General features: G+C 39.3%; 2 protein-coding genes across 3 annotated transcripts; both read right to left on the bottom strand.

The window, feature by feature from the left end:
* Positions 1 to 241: 241 nt before the first annotated feature.
* On the bottom strand, positions 242 to 16,184 carry atf2 (activating transcription factor 2). The gene is given in 13 exon segments (XM_026376437.1): positions 242 to 2,235; positions 4,920 to 5,025; positions 7,622 to 7,828; positions 8,181 to 8,411; positions 10,617 to 10,739; positions 12,497 to 12,611; positions 13,396 to 13,574; positions 14,004 to 14,061; positions 14,063 to 14,130; positions 14,236 to 14,354; positions 14,433 to 14,529; positions 15,359 to 15,431; positions 16,125 to 16,184. Coding segments are annotated over 12 exon segments (1,572 nt in total). The 5' UTR covers positions 15,407 to 15,431; positions 16,125 to 16,184; the 3' UTR covers positions 242 to 2,014.
* Positions 16,185 to 17,094: 910 nt separating this feature from the next.
* Positions 17,095 to 19,364, bottom strand: atp5mc3a (ATP synthase membrane subunit c locus 3a). 2 transcript variants are annotated; one of them, XM_026377374.1, is made up of 5 exons: positions 19,310 to 19,364; positions 19,014 to 19,108; positions 18,142 to 18,216; positions 17,757 to 17,947; positions 17,095 to 17,669 (listed from the first exon to the last, which is right to left on the bottom strand). In XM_026377374.1, the coding sequence occupies exons 2-5, from the start codon at positions 19,050 to 19,052 to the stop codon at positions 17,555 to 17,557; spliced, it is 420 nt and encodes a 139-aa protein (XP_026233159.1). In that variant the 5' UTR covers positions 19,053 to 19,108; positions 19,310 to 19,364; the 3' UTR covers positions 17,095 to 17,554. The 2 variants fall into 2 exon arrangements, with proteins under 2 accessions (XP_026233159.1, XP_026233160.1); XM_026377375.1 differs by lacking the exon at positions 19,310 to 19,364 and adding an exon at positions 19,221 to 19,296.
* Between the last annotated feature and the right edge of the window lie 6,811 nt (positions 19,365 to 26,175).

The raw sequence follows: 26,175 nt of genomic DNA, 5'->3' as shown, positions 1-26,175 counted from the left end.
TTTGTTGACTTTTCATCTTTAGATTTTATTGCTGCTAGAACACTGAAGCATCAGCACCTCGGTTCCTGGCAGCAGTTTAGTTACAAGTGTTTTATGTGATCCTGTTCTAAGAGTCAGTAAAGCATTTTACAAAGACGTGACTTTCTTGCAGAAAAAGAAAGTAATAAAATAAAATCTAAAACCTAAAACATTTCCTTTCATGGGTGTTCTCATGAGATGACGTCAGACGAGAGGATTAAATTGAAGCAAAGCTGGATTTTAAAGAGATATTAAAAGGTTTATTACAACAACTTATCAATTCAAATTTTATACAGAACTTTCACAAGTTACAGTTACACTTTCAACACAGTATCACGCCCCTTTTTTTAGCCGTTAAGCCAAGGTAAAAACAAATAACCAAAGCTTTCAGAAACTTAGAGCCACAACTCAAGTTGAAACAACTTGTTTAATGATATTTATCTGACTGAAACATTATCGAATAAACAGTTAAATTCTCGCAGAGAATTATTATCTCATGCAGATAGCACATACAGTAAAATGTTAAAAAAAAAAAAAAAAAATTAAGAAAACAATGTGTTAACTTCTTGTAAAACTACACAGTAGTAAGTCAGTACAGACTAAGAGAAAAGGCAAATTGACTTCATGGTGTGATTCGTTTCCTATGATTATTTCAAGGATGAAAGGCTCACAACTCTTATGAAGCAGTGTAGTGTTACTCTGATATACATGACGTGATTCCAGGTCACATCTGAATGCTTTAATTTTACATAACAACGTTACAGTCAGGGAGAAGTCTATCCTAATGACTGAAAGGTTTTAACTGCTAGAAGAGTTAATGTGATCAAGAGGGCTCAGCTACTGAATCCAGACTATCCTATAAAAAGAAAATAGGTAACACCTAGAAAGATCACGTACAATGTATCATTAATGTTATTTACAATGTTTTCTAAAAACATCTAAAATTGCAATCATGAAAAGAGCATAATGTCCTTAAGTGTTCTGCATGAGACACTAAAGCCATAAACAGTCACTTAGAAAGCAAAGACAGTATACAAAGCAAGATATTTCCTTTACTGCGCCATTATGTTTCATGAGACCCTTAATCTGAAAGATAAGCAATCAACTCGAGCTAATCTGCATTAAAAAGTTATGGAAGATATTTATACAAAAACATTAATGGCACTGAATGAAGTCAACATCACCATGATTGAGAAATGGTAAAGGTACTGCAACCCTCCAATCACTGCTTCAGCAACATTCAGACTACAGGTGGAATGTCAATGATCACACGTTTCTAATTAGCTCAGCTCCTTAAGACTATTTTACAAGCGGAGGTGAGCTCAAACATTCAAACTGCAACAATGCGACTAAAGCTGATCTCACAGAGAAATTGTCAATTTTGAAATCAGATTTCAGCCATTTACATTTGTGTAGTGCGACAGTATTCAAATGTACTTCTAAAAAGCTGCCGGTACATAACGTTTGTCAAACTCTAAAAAGGTAAACCCGTCATCTCTCACAATGTGCAAAATGGTAAAAGCAAATTATTTAAAATAAAATTGACTTTATGTAATTATATCATAAAGGTAGTGCTTATAAAAGTCATGAAAACAAAAAAGCCAACTAAGTACGAATGAGCCACAACACACTTTGGTAAAGTCTCTAACGATTCACTGATCAACCATTCAGGTTGATTTACTTTCAAATAAAAAAATATACAATTAATAAATAAGTCACACAAATACAAAAACATTTCAGAACCAAGTGTTTTACATCTTACACCTAAAGTGCCTGTTCTTTTGTCTTCATTAATTCCAGAGAAAACATTGCATTTTCAAAAGCATCGCCTACAGAGGATATAACGGATCAAACATAAAAACAAACCAACCAAGAATAAATTAAAAACAGTGCGGTCCAAACCGAAGCTGAGAGAGAATCCCTTTCCTCTGTTTGTCAGAGAAATCGAAGAGGCAACAGCGCCCCAGTGTTGACGCTCGGGCACATTTTAAGACAATCAACTCCCTGAAGGCTGAGACTTGGTGGCGCCCCTCCGCGGCTGGCTCTCCTCTGTGCTCTGGTTTGAGGTGGCGGCGGTGCTGGACGGGGTGGAGACGGCCGGGGTCGTGGAGGAGGAGCTGACCCCGTTGGAGGTGCTGACAGAGCTGTGCTGGATGGCCTCATTCTGCGGGCTGCTGGGGATGGACATCTCCTCACAGCTGTCGTCTTTGTCAGAGACTGCAAACAGAAGAGAGAAGAAAACAATGTTGGGTTCGCCTTACCGTGCCGTTTTCTCTCGTACAGCATTTACCTGATATCATCCAGAAGTGTTTTTCCACACCAGCCTAATCAGATGTAAAAGAGCTTTTTGCATGTGGTGTATGCAAAGCATTTCATTAATCCCCATAATGCTACTTCTGCACTCCTTCCTTTAATTAAAGCTCCAATGTCAATTTAAACCCACATCATAAGGGTACATTACATTCTGGGGCATGTGGCACTGTTTCCCATCCCTAACTGCATTCTCATTTGTTTTTTGTTACCTTGCCAACTACTGCAGCGACAGATGATTACAGCACCTGATTTTAATGATGCTCACACTGGAGAGTAGGGAAGACTTGGAGTCGAAATGCCACCAGCTGTTAGGCAGTTGCATTGAATTAATTGGATCCTGATGGAAAAAAAAGACTCCACTCTCATGCTCTGTTTCATAAAGGAATAAGGAGCACAATGATAATTAATATTGCTAATGATATGAAGTCACTTGTTATGGCACTTTGTAATTAATGACTGGGTTTCATATTTGAGAATGTAAAATACAGATTCCACAGTAAAGAAGAAGCAATTAAAGTGCAATACAAATGTCCTCGCATAAGAGGCTTCATCTGCCTCCTTCACTGGACTTGGACCATGTGATTTAGTGCAAGTGAATGTCAAAGAGCTGTAAATTCCCATGCTGTTCTACTATGCAGAAGGTCAACCTCAGGATAAATCAGCTTGGTGGTTTTGTTCCATGTTCAAGTAAGCATTATTACTCCTAATGACATTAAAGGGTGGCTCGCTGATGTATCATAATACTCCGAAATCCTGGTTTCCTGGGCAGCCGGAGCTTCTTTCTGCTCTCTTGGTTTCTGAAGTGGGGTTCGGCTGTAAGCAGATGGACAGCTCGGTGTGCCAACTGAAAGCGTGTCCTGGCTTGTTTGTGGGGCAGTCTGGGTAATTTCCTCCCACCTGCCATGGCCGAGTCTGGGCAGGACGATGAAGGGTATTACCGGGTCTGGAGGGCAGTGTAGCCTTATGGGATGTGTAACTCTTAGAAAATGGAAGCTTGATGAGGCCTTTACATGAGTGAGGGCCATGGCGCAGTCAGAATTAAATCATTTGCTTCACTAATTAGCAAGACAGATTATTTCTGAGTCTCAACCAGGGGTACTTTCAGATATCAAAGTACTGCATGCAACTTGAAATAAACAGTTAGACGCCGTGAATAAAAAGTTAAAATACTGCAGGTAACACATAACTGAAGCATCTTGGTTCTGCCAGTTTGGTGGTGGCAAAGTTACAAATATAACAATAAATGACCAAAAGGACCTAAATGTTCCCTGTGTTTGGTGATGCATGCAATATAAATTTTCATATTGTCATTAATGTTAAATAACATCCGGTAAAAATCAAGTTTGGAATACATTTGATGGGTGGTTTTGAGGAAGGTGCAGTTAAGCTCATCTGATAGGCCTACTGGGTACTTCGAACAAAGGTGGTTGGGAACCACTGGATTATTTCTGCCCCTCTACCAAACCTTTACTTTCACACTCACATTAGTTGGCTTTTCTTATGGGCTTGTCTAAAATCTGCCACAACAGACACCATGAAGCAAACCTATTGCACTGGGACATTTGGATGAGGTTATTTTTTTCCAGACTGGAGAAAAAGCGCTCCAAGTGTCATTCTTCACAGAGGTCTAGAAACACAGGGTAGACATCCTCAGCAAGCACATGAGAAAGATGACCCAATTCATCTGCAGATCCTGCTAAAAACAATCGAGGCGATTCCAAATGAGACCTGGCTCTGACAGCCCACTCTAGCCTGGAAACCATCAGTCCCATAATGCACATGACGTGTGTCAGTGGGATGGTTAGCAATAAGGGATGCATAATGAACAGCCCAGCTTTGTGGACACCACACGACGAGGATGTTCTGCAGTCTTGTCAAGCTTGCTGCTTTAATGGACTCATTTCAGAGGCAATCATTGTCAATACAAGTCAGCGGAGGCATTTAGAGCACAGTGGAGAAGTGGCTCAAAGCACACTTGTTCTCGTTGCGTACTGTGAGTAAAGGTGAGTTATGAGCAGACAATCACTTCGCCAGAACCACAGTCTCTGGAAACGAAGAAATATAGGTGATATAATTCTAAATGAGACAATGTGACGAGTCTGTACAGTTCAGGCTGACAACAGGAAATTTAAATAAAGAGGCTGCGAATGTCATATATCCAAACATACATGATGATCATTAATGATCAATTAGTTCACAGTTTGTAGGTGTTAAAAAGAGTCCTGATGTCTTTTCAACTTCTTAACAATCCAACCTCTTGTTCTTGAAAGTCCTTTCTGCACACATTTAGCTTCATCTAACAAATGTTTATTTGGGTGTCAAATGGGGAGAAAACTATCGCTTGCTTGCAGAGACCACCTGTGGCCCCCGAAAGGACGTGACACTGCCACCAGCGAGAATTTGTCTCAAGCAGCACTGCCCATAAATATCGAAACTTTTACGAAGTTTTTCAAAAGCAGAAAAATCAGAAAGGGGCTTGATAAGTCAATAGCTCTTTCGGTTTGCCCATAAGTAAGACATGTCCTTCTACTGGCTAGCTGGAGCTCATTTTGGAAGCCTCGAGCTGAGAATAATGGAGCATTACTCACTGTGATAGCCAGATTTCTTCTGCATGGCGGTTACAGGGCAATCTTTATGAGCCAGAAGAAGCTGCTTCAGCTGAGCCACTTCGTTTCTCAGCAGGGTGACTTCACTCTTTGGGAGAGAGGAGACACACAACAGCGCTCAATAAAACTCTGGAGCAAACACTACATCAGATTATAACATGAAGCCACACAGACAACATGTGCATATAGTTCAAATGTGCCAAAATTATTCTCCACATGGACTGAAGGCAGATTTCTACTGCTTTTTATACTTTTATGTTATGTTTTTGTGATGTAAATACAAGGTTTCAGCCATTTGTTGTTGTCTGAGCAGTACTTTATGTTGAAGGCTAATGATGATACTTATATTCAAGAGTCACAAAATTCAAACTATATCATGTTTGTAATCATGGTTCACAAATAAGTACAATAAGTTAAAGAACGTTTTTTTTTTTTTAAAGAACTGTGACCAACATTGTGGCAATGATGTGTACTGGGTTATTTTACACTTGAATGTGTCAGTGCTCTCTAGTGGACAAGCTATGTAATGTGACTGTGTTTATGTTTTGTCTAAAACATACTGTATATATAGCATTTCTGTTTGTTTGTTACTTTTTAATCCTTACTGATAAATATGTAAATGCGTTGGCCATCGATCTAGTATGAACCCAAAATAGGCAGCTAGATAAAAATGTGAGTCTGACCATGATATCAAAGCAGGCAGATAATACACAAATCCAAAAACCTGCACATACACTGAGTATTTACAAATGCTCAGTACAGTATAGACATCAAACCACTTCCACCGTGAGAGTTTAATGCCAATAATTAAAGGGATCAAAAGGTTAAATAAAAGCACACGACTACTATATTACTGCAGATAAATGTTCTACCTGGAAAAAGGACAAACACGGGGAAAGGTAACAACTTAATAAATGAATTCAGCATAAAGTATGATGCACTTCTTCATTTAGGAATTTTCCTTCACAATAATTATGAGCCTTCACTGGCTACCGACTGCCACATTTGTCAGAGGTGAACTGTTCGGATTGTCAGTGCAACTTCGTAGATGCAGCTGAGATTTACACTCTCGTGTCGTTACAGCTCCCAGGGGAGCTGAGAATTTCTGCATGTCGTAAAAGAGAGCCACATTACGCTGAAGGTGACTTTAACTGGATTTAGAGCGGCCAGGGGCCCACGAACACCCAATGGCAGATTTAAGCTCCTTCTCTTCTCCTTTTAAGGACTATGGGCAGTTTAATCTATTAGTCTAAAAGCAGCCAATTTATTTGATTCCATCTGTTTAGTCTTGCTGGTGTTGGCAGGGCTGAGCTATTGTAAGACAGATTTAAACACAGCTGGAAGGAGCGTATATGTATCACATGTGGCTAACACCACATTTGCTGCATTTCCACCAAGACTGCTGCCATTTGAAGCCAATATAAACGCAGGACACCCTTTCTAATCTCCCCTCAATCCGTTTGAGAGAGGAACGTAAAGACAGACTAAAGTCAGAAATGTCAGTATTGATTATTGCTGTTTCATTAGCTGGATATAAAAAAGAAATTAATTACATCACAGAACTGAAGATCCACCATTTAGTTCAAAATCATTTCCTCATTGGTTTATATAAAAACCATCACAGTTACACTGCCATCAATGCTAAAGCTACAGTAACATCAAACAGCATCATTCTGGGAATTTTAATCTGGACTTTTTGGATCTAAACTTGTTTCTAACTTTGAGAATTATTCGAAATTGGGCAAATGGGCCTTGGGTGATGCTGCGAGCCCTGTGAGCTGCCTGGTCTGACACCTCATTAAAAAGCCAGTTAAGGATGATGTTAAAATAATTGTGCATCATTAGAGGCAGTTTCAATGATCAGCTGGGCCATGTCAGCATGGGGGTTTTTACAAAAACTGCACTGCTGATTAACGCCTTTATATAGTGCCCTTTTATTCTTTGCCACATGTTGTTCCATTCTTTATACTTAAGAGTGATGCTCCTTCTGTTTATAACCTGTACTCTTTCACTTAGCCTTCCTCTTTCATCTACCTATATTTAAATTAATCCTCACCCTGTGCACCCATGACAAGTGATGATAACTTGTTTTTGAACCAGATATTAACAGCATGAACCAGTTTCTTTTCCACTGCTGTCTATCCCCTCCTCCACACTCCACATCTTACTCTGCTTTCATAGAAAAATAAGACAGTGAGCAAATAAACACCACATCTCATTTAATTGTCTGGAACACCGATGTGCCGCACCCCCGACTCACACTTATCAACAGAGACAGCAGATACATGAACTGTTTCGAACTTGTCAGCATCAGATCCTAATTGCTTCCAGCAAAATGAAGGTTCAAAAAGACACCTTTCCCTCGGAGATTTTTGAGGCCATTCAGTAAACTGCTGAGACAGAAGCAAAGACACGCTTGTGTGCGGCTGACATCTGGAGGATACATCTTTATTGACAGGGACATATCGATGTAAAGGGCTCACACACTGCTGCTGTCACACAGCAGCTCTTCTTAATCGGCTTTAATGACTTCATCACCACAGAAGGGAAAAGTCTGTACACATGCTTATGTGAACAGCATGCGATGATAAACAGACGCAAGCATGCTTACATGCACAAAGTGACATGTTGTCAGTAGCAGTAGGAGCTACAGGCAGCGGCTAAGAGTAAGAGGTAAAGAGCACCTGTAGTTGTCCATTCATGGAGTTGAGGTCCTCGGCCTTCTTCTCAAGAGACTGGACCCACACTTTCCTCTTCTGCCTACAGCGAGAAGCAGCAGCCCTGTTACGCTCCAGGAACTTGCGCCTCTTCTCATCAGGGTCTTCATTTGTGGTTCTGCGCCGCCGACCTCCTGTGCTTGGAGGGTTTTGCGCAGGGGGCACTGGGGAAGCCTGTTCAACAATAAAAATAATACAAGAAAATAACTACAACTATTGCAAACTATATTTAAGTTACGATCACCAATCTCAGTTTAGTTTCCTTTACATGTTGAGTATCTGCTAACGTGATGGATATGTATTAAAAAAAAAAAATGTAGGGCAATAAAATACAGTTTTAGAAAATCATCACTGCTTTATTATGATAATGTGCTTACAAATAGCTGTAATGCAGGTGGAAAAATTATAACTGTATAATTACAATTAATCTGAGATAAGAATTTATTTAATACCTAATTTAACATATTATGTAACATATAATCAAAAGGAGAGAGAAACTGGGTAAACTGTGTGTGTGAATACTTACAGGTGTCTCTGTGGTGGAGGTGGCGGGCTGTTGAAGGGAATGTGGAGAAGGTTCCTCAGTCGTAGGCAAGTGAGGAGCCGGAGCAGGAGCTAGAACTGCAGTCGGGGCTGGAGGTGGGGTCGGGGCAGGAGAAGCAGGAGCAACAGTGTGGGTAACAGCATTGCTCTGGACTTCACCTCCAACTCCATTGGTTACCTGAGGAAGCTGCTGGCTTAGTGTGGCTTTCAGTTTCTGTGAAGATAATTCAGCACAGCGAAAACAGTCATAAATTGTTCATGCAATTAAATGTTTCATATAAGAGAAAACAAATTAAAAAGCCGTACTTAGAAGCATATTTGTAATTCAATTAACCACAAGGCCTAAAATAAATCAGGTGCTTAGTCTCCTTTGACATATTTAAGAATTTAAAATTATGCTGAAAATGCAATACATTTCAAAACACACATTTACTGCTTATAAAAACATGTTCATTAAAAACTTCAGGAAAAAAGTTCCAGAAGACGGCTAACAACACCAGACCTAGCATAAGTATTTAGCAGTTAGTGAACAGACTGTAACATCTTGCTTCAATGAAGCTACTGTTTTTAGAACAGTCAGCAGAGAACAGCAAGAGACAATATTATTAAAAATGGTTACTAGATTGTGGGAAATAGCCTTCCTTTGCAGGAGTGTCGGTATTATCATATCATCTTTAAATTTTAATTATAAAATAAAAAATGAAATCACACAAGTCAAGAAAAACAGAAACAATAATGAAATCCAAGACAACAGGGGAACTGTCCGATGGAAGCATCTAACACACTCCCCAACACTGCCATTTATTTTGCATGTTTAGGATTCGAGCTTATCTGAATACGGGAGGTGAGGGACGTCCACATCACATAATAGAAGCCAGAAATGAGTTTTTCAAACACAAACCAGGGGTGCACGTCAGACACAGCCCATTCACAGAAACCATTTCTCTACACACTGGTGTCCATAAGTCACAGGCCAATTTCGCTAGCATCAAACACTGAGCAAACAAGGTGAAAGTGAATGAGCCTTTCGAAGCAATAACAAAGTGAGAGGGAATACATTTACATGAGAAAACAGAGGACCACATTATTCTAACAACTACCTTTGCCAGACCAATCTATCTACCAAATTAGTTTATCGTGTAATACCCTTCCAGAAGCTCTTCTGGCAGAAACAAGATATTATTCTCTTGGAATGGCCCACAGAAAGAGGGAAAAGCCAGTCAGATCCATATTTCATCTCTGCCATGGAAACCTCATCAGTGTAATAACCCTCCATCTCATGGGTGTTATTCAACCATCTGCTACTATATTACTTATCTTTATTTTGCAACTAATTAACAGCATAATCTTCTAAATTCAGCAAGTTAATTATCATTATTGTGGTCTTTGCAGCATCATCAGTCCTTGTAAAGTGCCGTCTCTGTGCCCCCTGAGAGCCAGGTGGGGGCGGGGAGTGGGCAGGTTGAGCGGGGGTCTGTTTACTTGACGCAGGCTCATTAGGTGTTTGCTGATGAGCTGAGTGCGGTGGGAGGCACCGGGAGTAAGAGGGGGGACGCAGGTCAGGCAGGATTCTGCTGAACAAAAGGTTCCATGCAGGGTGAGGCCGACTTAATGTGCCTCACTGAGCGTGTGCCAGGATGCCCCCAGCTGGCTTTCGCTGGTAGCCCCCCTCTAGTTGGCCCTGGTGACGGCGTGCTGAGCACAACGCTGTCTCCGCGTTTGTCATCTCCGTACCCCATGATCTCCGACAACCCCCCCACCCTCCCACTCACTTCCCTTCTACTCCTCACCAGTCAGGATCAATCCTTCCCTCCCAACACACACACAAATGCACATACACACATGCACACACACACACACACGCACACACACACACCTCCTCTTCATAGTTTATCTGTTAATTTCCACAGGCGGGGCATGCTGTGAACACTTACAGGTTCTGTGATCCGTGCTTCATCACATTGCCACTGATCTCCTGCACAGCACTTCATATCCCTGCCCTTCAACTATCACTTTTTACACCGGAGGACGGAGTTACAAAACTGCTAGAATCGTCATTCAATTGGAGTATTTCTGTTTTGTTAGTAGCTACATAATGACTTACAATATCAATATCAATTCATATACTACTATTTCTCAGTTAAAGTCAGTCTCTCCTAATCAATCTTTTTCTTCACCAAAGGGAAATGGTGCAAATTTGTGTCCAAGGTAATCTTTATATTTCTATAAGTATAAAGTATAATTAAATGTATTATTGCAAAATCTACAAAATGAATTTTGGATACTGCTCATCAGAATTTCTCTAGTGCCCTCATCAGGTCGAAGACAGCAACTGCTTCTTTCTTGTCTCATTACTTTGTTAGGCAGGTAGGAGATAGCATGAAGATAATATTTGATTCAAAAAAGGGACAATAAATACCAGCTTTGCTTCTGATTGGGCGGGTTGGGGCTGGGGCTGTGGCTGGGGCTGTGGCTGGGGCTGTGGCGAGGGAGGTCCTGGGATCCCGGGGACGTTAGGCACTACGGTGACAGGTCTGACAAGCTGAAAGCAGAGACACAGATCAGCACAGAGAAAATTAGTCTTTGACAGTGAAAAGGCAGGCGGCGCTCCCCCACAACACAAACACACGCGGCCACGGCAGGCTCTCAGAGTTTCCTCATATCTCAGCCTCATTAGGTTGGATGGCCTGTTATTTTGTGGAGGCAGCACCACATGGAGATGCAGTGTGCACACTAATGAACCTCTGCCTGCCTGCGTGAGAGCATATGGACAGGGAAGCTGAAGAGAGGATGGAGAGACATGAGTCGGAAGGCCAGAGCCAGGCCTCCTCTTACAGTCGCTGACAATGAGACAGAGGGAGGCGGGGAGAGCTGGGGAGGCAGAGAAATAAGAGGGGGGAGGAGATGATCGAGTGAAAGGGAGGCCCACTGGTGGCTCATGTTCTCCATCTACTTTTGCCCTCCTTTACTTGTCAACGGCTTTCCCATTCCCCACAGACAGGGAAGATAGAGGTTTTTTTCCCTGCTGTGCTGCTATCAGGAGATAATCATCTGCTGCTCAGTGTTCCACACAGACAATCAGGACCACAGTGAACAACAAGACAAGCTTCCACATGGGGGAGTTTAAAAAAAAAAAAAAACCAAGAAGGCCTTCATTTAGAAAAAAATTCCTATGTGAGACATTGTCATGGGTTGCCGTTATAATTGGTTTGGAAAACATTTTAGTAGTATAATCTATCTGCTCTGCCAGAAATCAAGAGTGTTGATTCTAATTGTACAAGGACAAATAGCAGTGCAGCATCCTGGACCAGCGCCTGCTGTGCTTCAGCCAATTCCTGTGCCTTTGCCACAGTGACACGCAGTTCTACTCTAAAGTCCATTATTTCACTCAACCTCTACAGCTCTGAATAACTTGCCAAATCAGAGGTGCCAAAGTTGTAAATAGTCCCTCTGTCCAAGTAGAGGAAAGCAGATAGCATTAGTGTCTCGTTACAGAGTAAGTGAATGTCACCTGACAAGGGCAAACATCTGTCCACGCACAGTCTCAAATTTAAAATGTAACAAATAATCAATGAAGCAGTTTTATTCACATGAAAATGATTAATTTTATGTTAAATCTCCCAGTGCACAAGGGCAACATTTCACAAGTATACTTGTGCCCAGCAAAGCGTGTTATTCGACACAGTCCAGTGATTTTGTTGATCTGCACACTGGACTGTAATAGTAATCTAAAATTATGAAGGGGCTTGAGAAAACAAATGGTTCAGATCATTAGTTCATTCTAGTCCTTGGAAAACTGCAGTCGACTGACCACCTCAAGGTGAATTTAGATTTTGTTCCATTTAGTAGTTGCTCTGGATCTTTGTGATATGACTGAAAAAAAAATCAAGAAAATTAACCTTTAGGTGAGATTATTTAATCAACTACTGTTTTGCTGGGACATCCTCAACTATGGAGCGAACATTAACAAGAAGTCTTCAATGTGACGACATCATGACACCATGACACCTTGGTTATGTTACGTTGTCAACTCATAAAGATTATACAGTATGACTGAAAGCTCCAGAACAGCTATGAAAAGGACATTGAAGTTATACCGTTTTGTCAGTAAATGCTTTGCACAAATTTGTTTACTGAGCTCAGGTTTCTACATGTACAGTAATACTTCTATGACAAATGTAATAATTAAAATATCATAACAAAAGACAAATGTTGATTTTAATATAACAGACTATTAAAATGCTGCTTTATACACAGTAAAACACAACATTACAATGACATAACTAAACAAAAACTCACAGGGATTGTAGTTGGAATATGTACACTTGAGCTTGTAATAGACGCAGGTATAGCAACTGGCATGGTCTGGCCGTTAGGCAGCTGTAAGAGCACGGGAAAAGTGCCAGACACTGGGCTGAAAGAGAGAAAAGAAATCCCATTGAGAAAACCAACAGGGTAGGTTGTGAACAACACACAAAAGATAATCTGTCACAAACTGGAGAAAGAGAGTGTCTACTATTCTACTAACAATATGTCATATTCAAGCAGTGACTGATGGGGAAAAAAAATAGAACCAAGACACAAAAAAGTCAACTTAGAGTAAACACAAATGATGTGTCACAGAATCAAGAAGTATTATTAAAAGATCATCTGTCACATGAGAACAAAAAGTGACGTCAGTTCTGCCCATATACAGGCTTCACGCCATTCTTAAAACACCTGTGGTTTTCACCAAATCGTCTGCGTCAAACAGTGAATACTTACACATATAGAGATCCACTGAATTAATTAGTGGTACTGACTGTTTTCTAACACAAATAGTGATCTCACTACCAGACAACCTGAGGGAAAATGTAGGCGCTATGAAAAAATAATCAAACCATTATTACAGCTCAATAAAACACAGAACGCCTCTAAACACAGTGTGACAGCAATGATTAGGTGAAAACCTCATTCATTCATTTCATTTGTTGGTTTATATTTGAGCAATGCTGATAGTTTTTGAAGACACAACCAAAGCCAAAAACAAAAATTCCTGCAGGGTGCAAATAAATCAAAAACAAACAAGCACATGCCTCATGAAATATGAGCTCACCAAGACAAAACTGCAAAAAAATTAAAATAAAAAAAGATTTTAAAACTTAAAGGATGACTATGCAAACTACAGCTTTGAAAAATTTTCATTTGAGGTTACTTACACTATAGGCCTATTAGTGGATGGGACTTGGGTTATAACAGAGCTAGATGTTGGCGATGGGAGAGCTTGCTGTATTACAACATTAGCTTCTGAGGATGCTAGAAGTACATTGGGAACTTGGAGGGATGCAGGATGGACTATAGTGGATGTTGGCAGTGAGGCTGGCTGCAAAGATAAGTCCTGCAAACATCATACAACATCTTAGCTGCAGTGTTTAGTGAACACCAGATTACTTAATTACTTCTGATCATATAAAGCCAACACTTCACTTTTTCCTCGACATTAGTAATTAAGAATAAATACTGGGGGAAAAAAGCTTTAGGTTTTTGTTTAAATCCACCAAATATATCACAATTTTGTTTACAAATAATCAATTTGTGCAGTACTGTGCATATTTTAAATATTACCACAATATTAGCAGAATAAGACAAAATATAACTCAGTCAGATTCCTATAATTCTAAATACATATTATATAAATAATAATACCAGTGGACCCACTAATTTGAGTGTAAATTGCTAATCACAGAAACAGACCATCATTATGACAGCTTTGTAAACTATCAGTGATTAGTACAAATACCAGAGGCAGTGTATTCAAAGAGTTCACCTTTTCATCATTTGTAGTAGATTCGGGGTGAGGCAGAGGGCTATCTCGATGTGCCTCCATAGGCTGTGGGTTCCTCAATTTTGTTGCGTATGATAGGTGTCGCAAGAGGCGATAAATCCAATGGTAACTACAGAGTGAGAGGCACAGACGCGCAAGTCAGCAAAGGACAGAACACAAATAGAAATACTAACAGGTTTACAATGAGGAGTCTGATGACCGACAAGTCACCAACCTTTTTAATGTCATCTTCAGTTGCTTTTTTGAAGTCGTGGTCGAACGGACTAGCAAGTTCATTGAAGAGTCCGACCTCCTCGCAGTTCTTCAAAAAGCGAGTAGGTGTAGGGGTTTGGTCTGCAAAGTAGGAGAATCTTTGGTGTCCTGCTGAAAAGCATCAGTTGCATTTAATGAGTTAACTTTCAAAGCACTTACCAGCAATGATGACACTGTCGTTTCTTGCTGGGCCAAACTTTAGGGTCATCTCATGTTTGTGTTTGTGGACAGCCAAGTGGTCTTCATTTGTAAATCTCTACATAAGAAGAAAATACATTTTAGAAACAATACTATAATAAACACTTCTCCACAACAGTTAAAGCCAACCATGACAAATAAATTATTTTTAGTTGCAGTCATTGTATTTACACTGAGAAGAAGAGAGAGAGAGTTCATGTCTTAGTATTATTTCTGGGGTTTGGCAACAGCAATCACCGCTTCTACCTTATAATTAAAGTTGGATGACCAACTAATCACAGGAAGCAGCTAGCCAAGGGGTCTCCTTATTCATTTGTTCACTTGCAAATTAGCTGATTGATTAGTGATTTGCAGTTCTAAAGTATAGAAACATCAACAGTGTTATTATTTTTGGTTTTAATTTGTGGCCCTTAGTACTCACTATTCTTGTACTGACTACCTGTGTTAAAATCTACTTTTAACAAATGCATAATTTTAGTTCATATTGTTTCTGTTTGTTATGATCTATCATAAGACAACACACACACACATAACATACTTTTCTAAATATTGAAAAGAGGTCAAACATTGACTTAGTACAACAAACAATATGTTATGGATAAAAGCACAACACATCATAAAAACACTGAAATTTAAAATATCATACTGTGTTATTCTTTTTAATGACAGTGGTGTTTTATTCATTTAAAAATTACCACAAATTCAGTGGTTTCAAATATATTTAGTGTGCTGCGTGGTTTCTGTGTGTTCATAATGTGATAAAGTTACCATCTATAATAAACTATGTGCACCACACCTGATGGGAACTTGAAAACAAGGAGATCCCAGCAGCTGATTTTTGGCCCCAATAACAATTGTGGCACAAAGTGACTTTTGTGTTCACTCACCTGTCCACACCCAGGAGCAGTACACTGGAAAGGTTTATCATCACTCATATTAAGCAATTCCTGTTATGTCACCCTGCAATAAATCAGGAAAACACACGGACTGGAGTTAGAAATCCGACCTAAATATGCTTGTTTATGTGTGTGTACAAAGGGTTAACTGTGTATACATGAGCCTATATTTCAGTCGACATGTAGTGGCTTTAGTTCAGATTAGCCAACAAATGTGTAGAGCTGATACCGACTAATGTGTGACTTTCGGGGGGGGTTGGAGTAAATCAGCACTGCTAAGTTAAAAGTCTTGAGAAAGCAGCTGGATATGTGGACAAAGCTCATCGATGAAGGGCGGCTGCGGTGGTTGTTTACACCTCGGTGTCACCATAAAGAGACGCTGAATTCTCCGTTCGTTTCATCGGGACCAAACACTCGTCAAGGCAGCCCACTGTGAGCTTTGCTCTGCTGACACCTCCACCGCTGCCTGTGCGGTAAATATAACTAAATATAACTGTTCGCCATTAAAGTAATGTACGATTTTTTACAGAGGGACTGATCATCTGGTCCAGTCGCTTCCAAGGAATAGCCCGATCCCTGCGTTCACATACAACCGTCGCCATGTTTGGACCCAAATATCACTATAAACAGAGGACCTGTCAACGTTTATTTCGCGGCCGCTTATTTGTACCGAAGCACAACTCCCGGACAGTGGCACAAATTATGTCTTTTACAACAACTTTGAACCCATTCGCTATTAGTTTATGTGGTCACTTACCCCTCAGCCACAACCCTTGATTTCCAAAATCCCACGTCTGAACCAAAGTATCGCGAGAACAGCACTGGCTTTTCCGTAAACGTCACACGAGAGAAACGTTAAATAGTAAAGTTAATAGTAAAATAGTATAATAATAATAATAATAATAATAATAATAATAATAATAATAATAAATGGAAATGGATTTCTGTTAAAATTGAGTATTGAAGCGTGAAGAGTCTGTTGAATGTTGAAGAATCTGCTTTCTAACGTTAATCTTTATTCTTAAATGTCAAACTATATGTTGATATATTTACAAATATCCTTCAGGTCTATATGACAGTTAAAATGCACAACTGCATTCATGCTACAGTTTTTTGTTTTTGTTAATTTCGGGCTGCAACCTGCAGGTTCCATACATTTTAAAAATATACATATAAATGTTCAGAATTTTACTGGATATTCATCGAATAATATTCATTGCCTACTAGTTATTTAGCCAGCTTTCAACAAATGTTCTATATGCATATAATATTCAATGTTTACTAGGATTTCTTTTGAATTTTCTTCCTCAAACCTGTTCTAAACCATGTGCACTAACCATTGAGTGTATGTTTACAGATCATCAGAAAGTTTTTCCTTGCTGCTTTTTGAGTCTCAATGCACAACTTGCTATCTATTAACATAATTGCTGCTGCTTAATTCTATAGTTTTTAGCCCCATCACCAATTCCTCAAGCTTTAAGTGACACCTAAGCTCTAAAGATGTTCAATATAGGATATAAATCCTTGCTTTGAAGTAGAAAATAGCAAATGTTGTCTAAATACAGGATATTTAATTCATAACTAAACCTGTGATTTCACCAAATCACGTCTTACCCAAGTTCCATACAATAAGCCTATACACAGAAATGTCCGACTACAATTTGTCAGTCTGGGACATCCTAGCAGGGGCTTTTCTGACATTCAAAAAGTCAAAACCCACCTGGTAGTGCAATTAAATCATCTAGGTTTATTCAGTGCCATTTACAAAAGCAAGCACTCACTTATGACTTTAATTACAGCTCTACTCAACGGCAGCTGAACCCCATATTCATTAAGGTGGACCCCGAAAAGCTTGCGTTTGATGCTCTGAGAAAACAAAGCTGATTGATGGCAAATTCAAACAGCTGCTTTACAAAAAACACATGACATTCATGAAAGTTCACTGTTTTCTGTTGTGCTAGCATGATAGTTCAGACACAAAAGTTACTGCCAATGTTAAATAGTCAAATACATGTATTTTAATCACGTAATTCCTTACATTTATACAATACATGTATCGCTTATTTCGACAGTGTCTGAAAGATTTCAAAATGTACATTTTCAAGACACCAATATGGAACAATTTTGGTAGCCACAATAAAATATGTAGTCACATCTGTACTGAAAGTGTTGTTCGACAGCAGAGTTTTACATAGCAAACAGAATAAGGAAAGCAACCATCAAACAGAACAGTCCCATGGCTTCAGACAGGGCAAATCCCAGGATGGCGTATGAGAACAGCTGCTGCTTCAGAGATGGGTTCCTGCAAACAAAAACAAACTGTCACTGCATCTATCAATGAAGAAAGAATTCACTAGAACACCTATTAATGAAATTTTATAAAACAGACCTGGCATAGCCAATGATGAGACTGCCAAACACTGTCCCAATACCAGCACCGGATCCAGCTACTCCAACGGTGGCGGCTCCGGCGCCGATAAACTTGGCAGCGGTATCAATGTCCCTGCTGACAGCACTGGTCTGGAAGCCCCTCAGTGTGACCTGGGTGAGGGGGCTCTGTGGCAGCACAGCTACAGTGCTCTGGATCAATAGAAGAAGAACTGTAAATATTCACCTTAACAACTAATGCTATGGCACATTTTTAATATAATTTTAACATTTTGACATGTACCAGAACCCAACTATTTTCCATGTTAACTGTTACAATGCACAAGTGTTGTGCAAGTAATCAGTCAAATGACAGTTACATTCCCAGTAGAAACATTTTTGCTCACCTCTGTTTTGGTCTCAGGCCTGGACAGCACAGAGGCAGACAAGGGTCTGTAAAGGGCCCGGGAACCAGCACGGACCTGCAGCAGCAGCACATATGGAAAATCAGGGAATGTGGTAAGCAACACAAGCACAGTGGGGCATAAACCATATTGTTTAAAGTATCCCCAGTCTGCAGACACACAAAGGTACACAGCACCTTCATTATTATTCACCCACTGTCATTCACTGCAGGGCACACACTGACCTGTGGCATTCAATGATCTGACTGTACAGCTCAGTCTATTCTGTTAAAGTCACTCGTAGTTAATCTAAGGATCGTTAGTAAATAATGCAATAAAGCTATAATAAACAACCATAGAAAAGTAACACAGTGACAGTAACAGACAGTCCCAAATTTAGGCTAGTTAGCCTGAAAGAAACAGAAATGTGACCTTGGAGTGTAAACAACTACCTAAGATACATCTTTTTGAGAGACATCATTCCTGAAAACCGAGCATTTTTGCTTCATTTACACAAACCTCCTATAATGTTCACATGAACTTTGCACTAGATAATGCTAACGCGGGTTTGCAATGACCTTAGCTAGCGGCCATCACTGGAAATGTCCGCTTCCAGCGGACACAGTGGCATTTTTCTCAAGACACATAACGTTACATGCAAGTTCATCACGAACATTACAGCTACATTGTCCTCGGAAGAAGAAAAGTGTCTGTTCTATCATTCAGTGCTGTAGCATTAGCTGGTTAGCCTGTTGGCCTAGTGTACATATATCCTGCAGTCAAGTTCAACCACAGGCCCATCCCTATTTAATGCTATAATGAAGGAAGCGAGACAAACACAGAATACGAAGACACGTCAAAGAAATCACACTCACCACAGCCGGCGTGGAGACGAACTTTGCACAGGCGTACATTTTAATGTAGGTAGTTTTAACCGGATCGGTCAAATTTGATTGAAGCCCGGGTCTCTCTGAGGAGGGAAGACCGGGGAGAAGTAAGGTCAAACCGGGGAATAAATGCTCCACAGACAAAATAAAGACAGTCATATGTACATTAACATCAATTCTGCATGCTGTGCTCACTTGTGCGATGCAATGTTAAGTTAAGATAAAGGATGAATAGAGATTTATTAAAGGAAGGCTCCCCATTCAAACTGCCATTACACACTTACCGACTGCAGAGGTCGAACCACAGTGGAAGAGTGCGCATGCGTAAAGTGATGTGTGTGGAGGCCCGGATGATGACAATGGAAGGTCATTTCACTGAAACTTTATTTAACCTCACATCAGCAACACTAATGGATTCAAACCTAGAATGATCTGGGGTGAGTGTTTTATTCTCAACCATGTATATAATTTATTGGAAGATTAGTTTATTATACAACTATAATGCTGGGGAAAAATAACTATCAAAATGCCGTGAGATGAATCTTTCATTTACGCTGGTCTGTACATTACTATTTTTAAATGTTTTATCAGGAATTACAGATATAGCCTATTTGCTTTATCATAATATTTTACTGGCACTCAAACTTTTTAACCATGATTGTCTACTCCAGATTAAAATTTAAAATTTTTCAGCAGCTATGGGATCGCTGTATCTGGTTTATCTAATGAATTCTTCTATACTTTTTGCTGTCACCTTAGGTATTTCTTCAAAAGTTTTAAGAAAAGAGGCAACCGCTTAAAGACGCTGTATGCCCTGTAAGGGGAAGATGATCTGTGGTCTTACATTCACTTTAACAAATCTAGCAAGGGTATGCCCCATGTAAACACATACACAATTCACTTCTTTAAGAATAACATTAGTTAAAAACTACCATGCATAGTAGTTTTGGGAATATGGATTATTCTAAACGAGACACTGTTGTTTTTTGTCTTTCTAATGTGTTATAAATAAGACATACTGATAAAAATAAATAGACTGACAGATACACATATAGATCAACAGGTTTCCAACTCAAAGCTCATTAAGCAGAATGTGTTATTTTCAGCCATTATTTATTTAAGGCATGATTTCTTTAAAGCGGCATTTAATAGATTTCTTTGGGAAGCTTTTACAATTCTGTAAAAGAAAAAGTAAGTAAGGCTGAGTGATATTAAAACAATGTATGCCTGAGTCTTTTAACTCTAATTATTAGATATTAGCACTCTTTGGTAAGAAGGTTATTGGTGAATATATAGTGTGTATACTTACTGGCTACTTTTGTGATCATAAACATGTAAAAAAGTCCGATACAGACCTGGCCAAACTGTGGGAACAAAAGTCTGCTGGAAATTCGTGATTGTGGTATTCCTGTGGGTCACATCAAACCAGGAAATGACAATTTAGATAAAATTAGCGTGACCTTAACTGTTTTTTTTAAAGACCGTGTGTTTCCTTTTCCTTTATATTTTCTTACATAAGCAATTAGGAGTATGTGATAACATTTTCATTAAAATACACATTAAAAAATCTGATTCAAATAAGAAATACTTGTTATTGTGTATTTTAAATTCAAACTGAAATGTCTGATATGATAGTGCTGTTTTTCCAAACATACATTCCTAGATTCAGGCTCAGACATGTGCAACATGTACATCAGACCTTTGTTGCTGTTGAACCGTTGGCAGCCTTTTACTGCAGGTAGAGACAGAATTCATGTATTTCAGCATACATTTTTCTCTCACAGCAAAACCAAACACTACCTGCCGCTGTCCACTCCTATCACCTGTTGTGGTGTGAATTTAGCAGTCTGCCCAGAGGGACTGGTGGCTCGGCACCATGTCTGTGCATCTCACAGGCTGATGGTGGAGCTGTAGGCTACCAACACCGGGTGGATTTGTAATCGTGATGAATGACTCCACAGCAGCTGGTCCGTGATGGAAAGGTAATGAGCATGGGGAGTCTGCCGTAGCTACACACTGGCTTTAAGGGAGGAATGTCCCAGTGGCTCCTCAGGTATGATGTTTCCAGTTTTACAGTGAATGTGAAGCCACATATTCCTGACCTCATGAGTATTGCGTGGAAACAGTCAGTAGATCATACTGTATTTTAAAGCACAGACCAGCTGCATGAAATTCTGTTGTTATTTTATTCTGCTTCATTCTATTTTTATCCAAGTTTCAAAAGATGGCATTTGTCATTAAGTGAAAATTATAATTATAACTATACTAGACTATAATCAAACTAAGCCTCTGTATGAAAACACCATAAAAACATCTGTAATCTGGTAAACCTGTACATATCAAGGGTTTATCATTAAGTTGGAAGTACATGCTGTGATTGGCCTTGAGTACCTTGAGTACTGTGAACTCTAATTGTAATACCCAAGAACAAGGTCTTTCCTATGAAGATCCAGCAGAGGGTGCAATACAATAGGGTCTAATGTGATCATAGCCTTTGTTACTGGGGTCAAGGAAACTGCACAGAAAAGCAACAGACTTCAGACTACCACGCTGTTCCAAAATTTATATTAGAGTAATCTACCATTTACCATAATAATAAAATAACTAGTATACAGACAAAATAGTGGTATTTCTAAAACTTAATTTGTTTAAAACTCTAAATCTTCCTGATAGTCCTGAAAAGTGCAGAAAGAATTAAGATTTATTACAAGCAAAATGACCATGACAGATGATGACAGATTTTCACACTGCTGATTTTGTATTTCTGTTAATGCACATGTAAAATGTGAAAATGTATTGTAGCAAATGCAGCCACTTATAGGTCAAAGCTAACCGTATAATAAAACATGAAGATTTACAATATATTAATTGCAAGACAGCACATATCAAAGTGGCCGTTAACCACCTGAGGTCAATGTCATACTGTCTAATTAACCGGGCAGTGGCTGTGTGGTCTTACATGGCTCTGGAAGGTGGAGAGAGCAGCCAATCTCACGCACCCTCCCACCACCCTTTACCCACCTTTTACTTCCTCCCATTCAGAGTCACGCACGCACTCGCTGTCTGAGTTCTTGCATAGAACACTCTGAGACATTCCATTTGCATGCCCGCCCCATCAAGCTGGATGCACTCAGACTGGTAATAAAAGGCATTGACCCCCTTAACCTTTATGAATTACAATTTGTGCCTGCAGCACGTCCTGTCAGAGGCCTCAGAAAAGCAGGCACCTCAGCCGGGGTGTGTGTGTGTTGTTTTGCAGTTGTTAAGGAGAGGGGAAAAGGTTTTTACAGCTCCTCGTCGGAGCTCCTGACAAGCAGGGAGGAGGCGGTCTGACAGCAGAAGCTGGGTAGGGAGGGACTGCAGCGCTGCTGATGGCTCCATGCTAATCTCCATCTCTGGATCTGCACAAAACTACCGACACTCCTTTCTTTGTAAAGACCAAGAATACACAGCCTGTGGGGCTACAGTTAATCTGTGTTTTACCTGAGATTTCTTACCCTCCTTTATAATAACCAAAGCAGTTCTCTTAAAAGTATTAACTGAAGCCTGCAATAAAAAAAGGTATTAAAGGCAACAAGATAAACCTTGGCAAAGGCAAAGAAAGTAAACTCTAACTACAAGATAAAAACACTTGTTGACGGCTGATTTCTGCTTTGTTTTTTCAGGAAGTATTACTGAGATCAGAATCTCCTTTGTAAGAGGGACTTGAGAACAAACCAAACTTAGTTTCTGCCCAATATAAAATGTGAATATGCAAATGTGGTGATTTTCAATTTTTCAGATAAACCTAAGGTATCAGTGTTTTGTTTTGTTCAAGAAAAAGACACGGAAATGGGTGTTTTTCTTAGCTGAGGAAAAGCGTTTGTCGAGGAGATGCACAAATTCACAACACACAAACATACAGCAGATTTTTAAATCCCTCAGAGGGACAAATGTCTCTAACTTCAGTTTGTTTTGCAGTTAATTCCAGTGGTAATGTGCATGATACCGGAAACACGTCTGTCCCACTTCAGAAAAGTACAGCAATTATAATCTGTTTTCTGTAACTCCAGTGGTTGCACATAACTTTCTTTCATGGAAAGACATATGTCTTGTATCAGCTGTAGTTCAAATACATAAGATTGTACATAATGTTGTCATTGTGTAGGCTTACATGTTTAGGTGTAGAGGGATTAACGGGTACTAAAAGTAGGCTTAAGACTCTGTTTCCAAATGTACTCTTTACAGTATAAAATAACTAATTTTCCTTTGATCCAGTATAACAAGTCATAATATTCATTTAAATTATAACGATTCTACTTTACAGTTTTGATTATTAGATCAATGCAAGCTATTCACATGCTCAGAGGCAACATGAAACAAACAGGTTATTAGAAGACAATAATTAAATGATCACAAGGAAGCTAGTGAAGATACAATGGTGCAATGTCTCCTGAGTGGCACAGTTAATAAGTACAACAGTGATGATCATACACCATGATAACACTTATAGTTTTATTCCCAGAGCAAACTGGAGAGCAGGTGTAACATCAGGTGGAAACTAAATCCAGGTCACTGGCTTTAAATCAGTGTACACAAACATTTTTATCAAAGAAAAACAAGATTCTTTAACCTACGTGGGTCACACAAGAACCTGAGAACCCTTTTGTGGTGTAGACAGCCTTCAGACAGATGGTCCAATAATCCACAGTAGGCGTAGACAGACAGATCTGATACCGCTGGAAATCATCCCACAGAAATGAACAAAGCATTTTTTTTAATCTCTGAAAGATTCAAAGAACATTAGCATTCACAAAATTGATTTTTCAACAAATCCATAAAAACACTGATCTTTGTGCTGGTGTTGAACAGAGCAGTTGGAAGTAGGCTAAGAAATGCTGAGGATGCTGTATTATTGGTATTTATCCAGACTTTTTAGCTAAGTCTGTAACACCTCAATATCCACTGGATAGCCTAAGCTTAGGAGAGCTCAACTGAATTGGACCAATTTTATTAATATAAATAAATCCTTACCAGAAGAACTATAATGTTAATATTAGCTGGATTTGAAATTTAAAATGACATTGTTTTCTTACAAACACCAGTATGAACCGAGCTTTATTTCTTCCTCTGTTTAACATCAGGAAATTCAGGCAGTGACTGTGTGAACAGGAGCGTGGCTGACAGGGGCAGCCGTGCGATGATTGGTTTACGGATCTGGGCTTTCTCTAGCGACTTCAAGGTCACTGAGATTTACAATCAAATGGCTTATGACACTTTAGCAAAAGCCGCCCAAAGCTGATGACAGAAAAAGAAAATGAGTCGGCCACTTTAGAGGAATCTGCTTGACCTCATGCTGTGGTCCATTACTGGGATGTAGTGTTGTCTATTTTTATTATAACACCTAACAAAGACATGCACGTTAGTTTTAGCAGACAGAAGGTTGTTAAGGACGGCATATGGAGAATGGATTTGATAGACAGACAGTATATGATGCACACAGTATAGTAGTTTGGAAGAATGGTGCGTTTCAAGCTCCAGTCAAACTGCAGTTACAGTCTACTACACAAAAGAGCAATTAAATATGATTTAAAGGCCAATCTGTAATGGCAGCGTGCTGCCCCCTGTTGAAATATTATTGCCCTGCTACTTATTGTTTTAGATCGTGATTTAGCGTACTCTCATCTTGACAGCATTGTTCTGTCCAGAAAACTTTATTTTAATGCTAAATGTATGAAACTGAATGAATCCATTTTGATATGAAGAAAACTGATAAACATGTGCATATAGGATTACACACTGCCAAAACTTAGTTGTTTTGTTAAACAAAACAAATCAAAAAGATTGCTTCATAATATTCAACTCCTTAACTTCTTTTTCATCTACATGCCACCGTTGACCAAATGTGAAATCTGCAAAATCACCATACAAGCATAAAATAAATGCAGACTTAAAAATGTAGGGTCCTGTGTTGTTACATTCATTAACAAAATTACATGACAACGCTGGGATACGGGACTTACTACACATAAGCTAATATTCAAAGCGTGTTTACTTAGCACTCATATGGAACGCTGTTGATTTTTATGGGACACATATGGCTGCATTTTATTGGGCTCAATTAAATCACTTTAAACTAGGATTAACTTTTTGGAGCGACAATGCATTATACAGCATCTCCACAGTTGGATCTGTTTGAGTACTCTGTGGCTGCTGCAAATGTCTGCTAAGCACTGCTCACAGATTGGGGTGTCAAATATGAGGCTGTCACAACATTTACTGAAAGAGCCCTTCCTGCTTTTAATGGCCTGACCTACATCCCAGTTCAGAGAGCTAATAAAGGCAGTCTGGTGTAGGTCCTGGAGCTGTACAATGTCACTCACAGATGTCCAACTATTAGTTGCTTTTATAGGTCCCATTAATATGCATTAACTCTCTTAGCACACAGGCAAACAGTCCCTGCTAATGATGTATCAACACTATTTATTTAACTCTTTGTAAAACATAATCAATTTTGGCACAAGAAAGGTCTACTGAAGAAATAAAAGAGGAGTTGAACCAAAACAGAAATACTTTATGTGAAAATATAGTAGTGGAAAGTATAGTGCTTTTTAAACAATTCATTTATTAGGTTATGAATAAAAATCACTGATGACTATGTAGATATTGTTTCTATTGTCTTTTTAAAAGAAAATATATCAAAATCTTTACCTTCTTAACTGTGATTTCTTAATGATTTTGTACATCATATACATAATAATCCACATATATTGAATGTAACCTTTGGTTGGATACACAGTTCCACTGAATTTGAATTACCGTCACCTGAGTAAAGATGTCAGTATTTTCATCAATGTTGCCAAAATACAACATTTTAAACAGTCCCCATAACATTTGCATAGAAGCATTCCTCCAGTCTTAGAGCTGCTCTTGAACCACAACAGATAGCCCACCACAGAAACCTCCACAATCTGGTACCACTCCACCCACACAATAAACTGATCTGGCACACAGCAAGCTGAATCAATCATGGCACTTTATTATCCTGTCACTAGTCTGCTTCCTGCAAGTGTGTTTACCCTGTCCATGGCCCTGCGATTGTGACTGTTCAGTGTACATTAAGACAGACATAATTGAGATTGTGGGCGGCCGAAAGTGCAGGGCTCAACCT

This window comes from Anabas testudineus, chromosome 21, assembly GCF_900324465.2.
Source record: "Anabas testudineus chromosome 21, fAnaTes1.2, whole genome shotgun sequence".
Taxonomy (NCBI): domain Eukaryota; kingdom Metazoa; phylum Chordata; class Actinopteri; order Anabantiformes; family Anabantidae; genus Anabas; species Anabas testudineus.
Note: the sequence above shows the minus strand (reverse complement) of the source record. Positions and strands in the feature narration are given on the sequence as shown.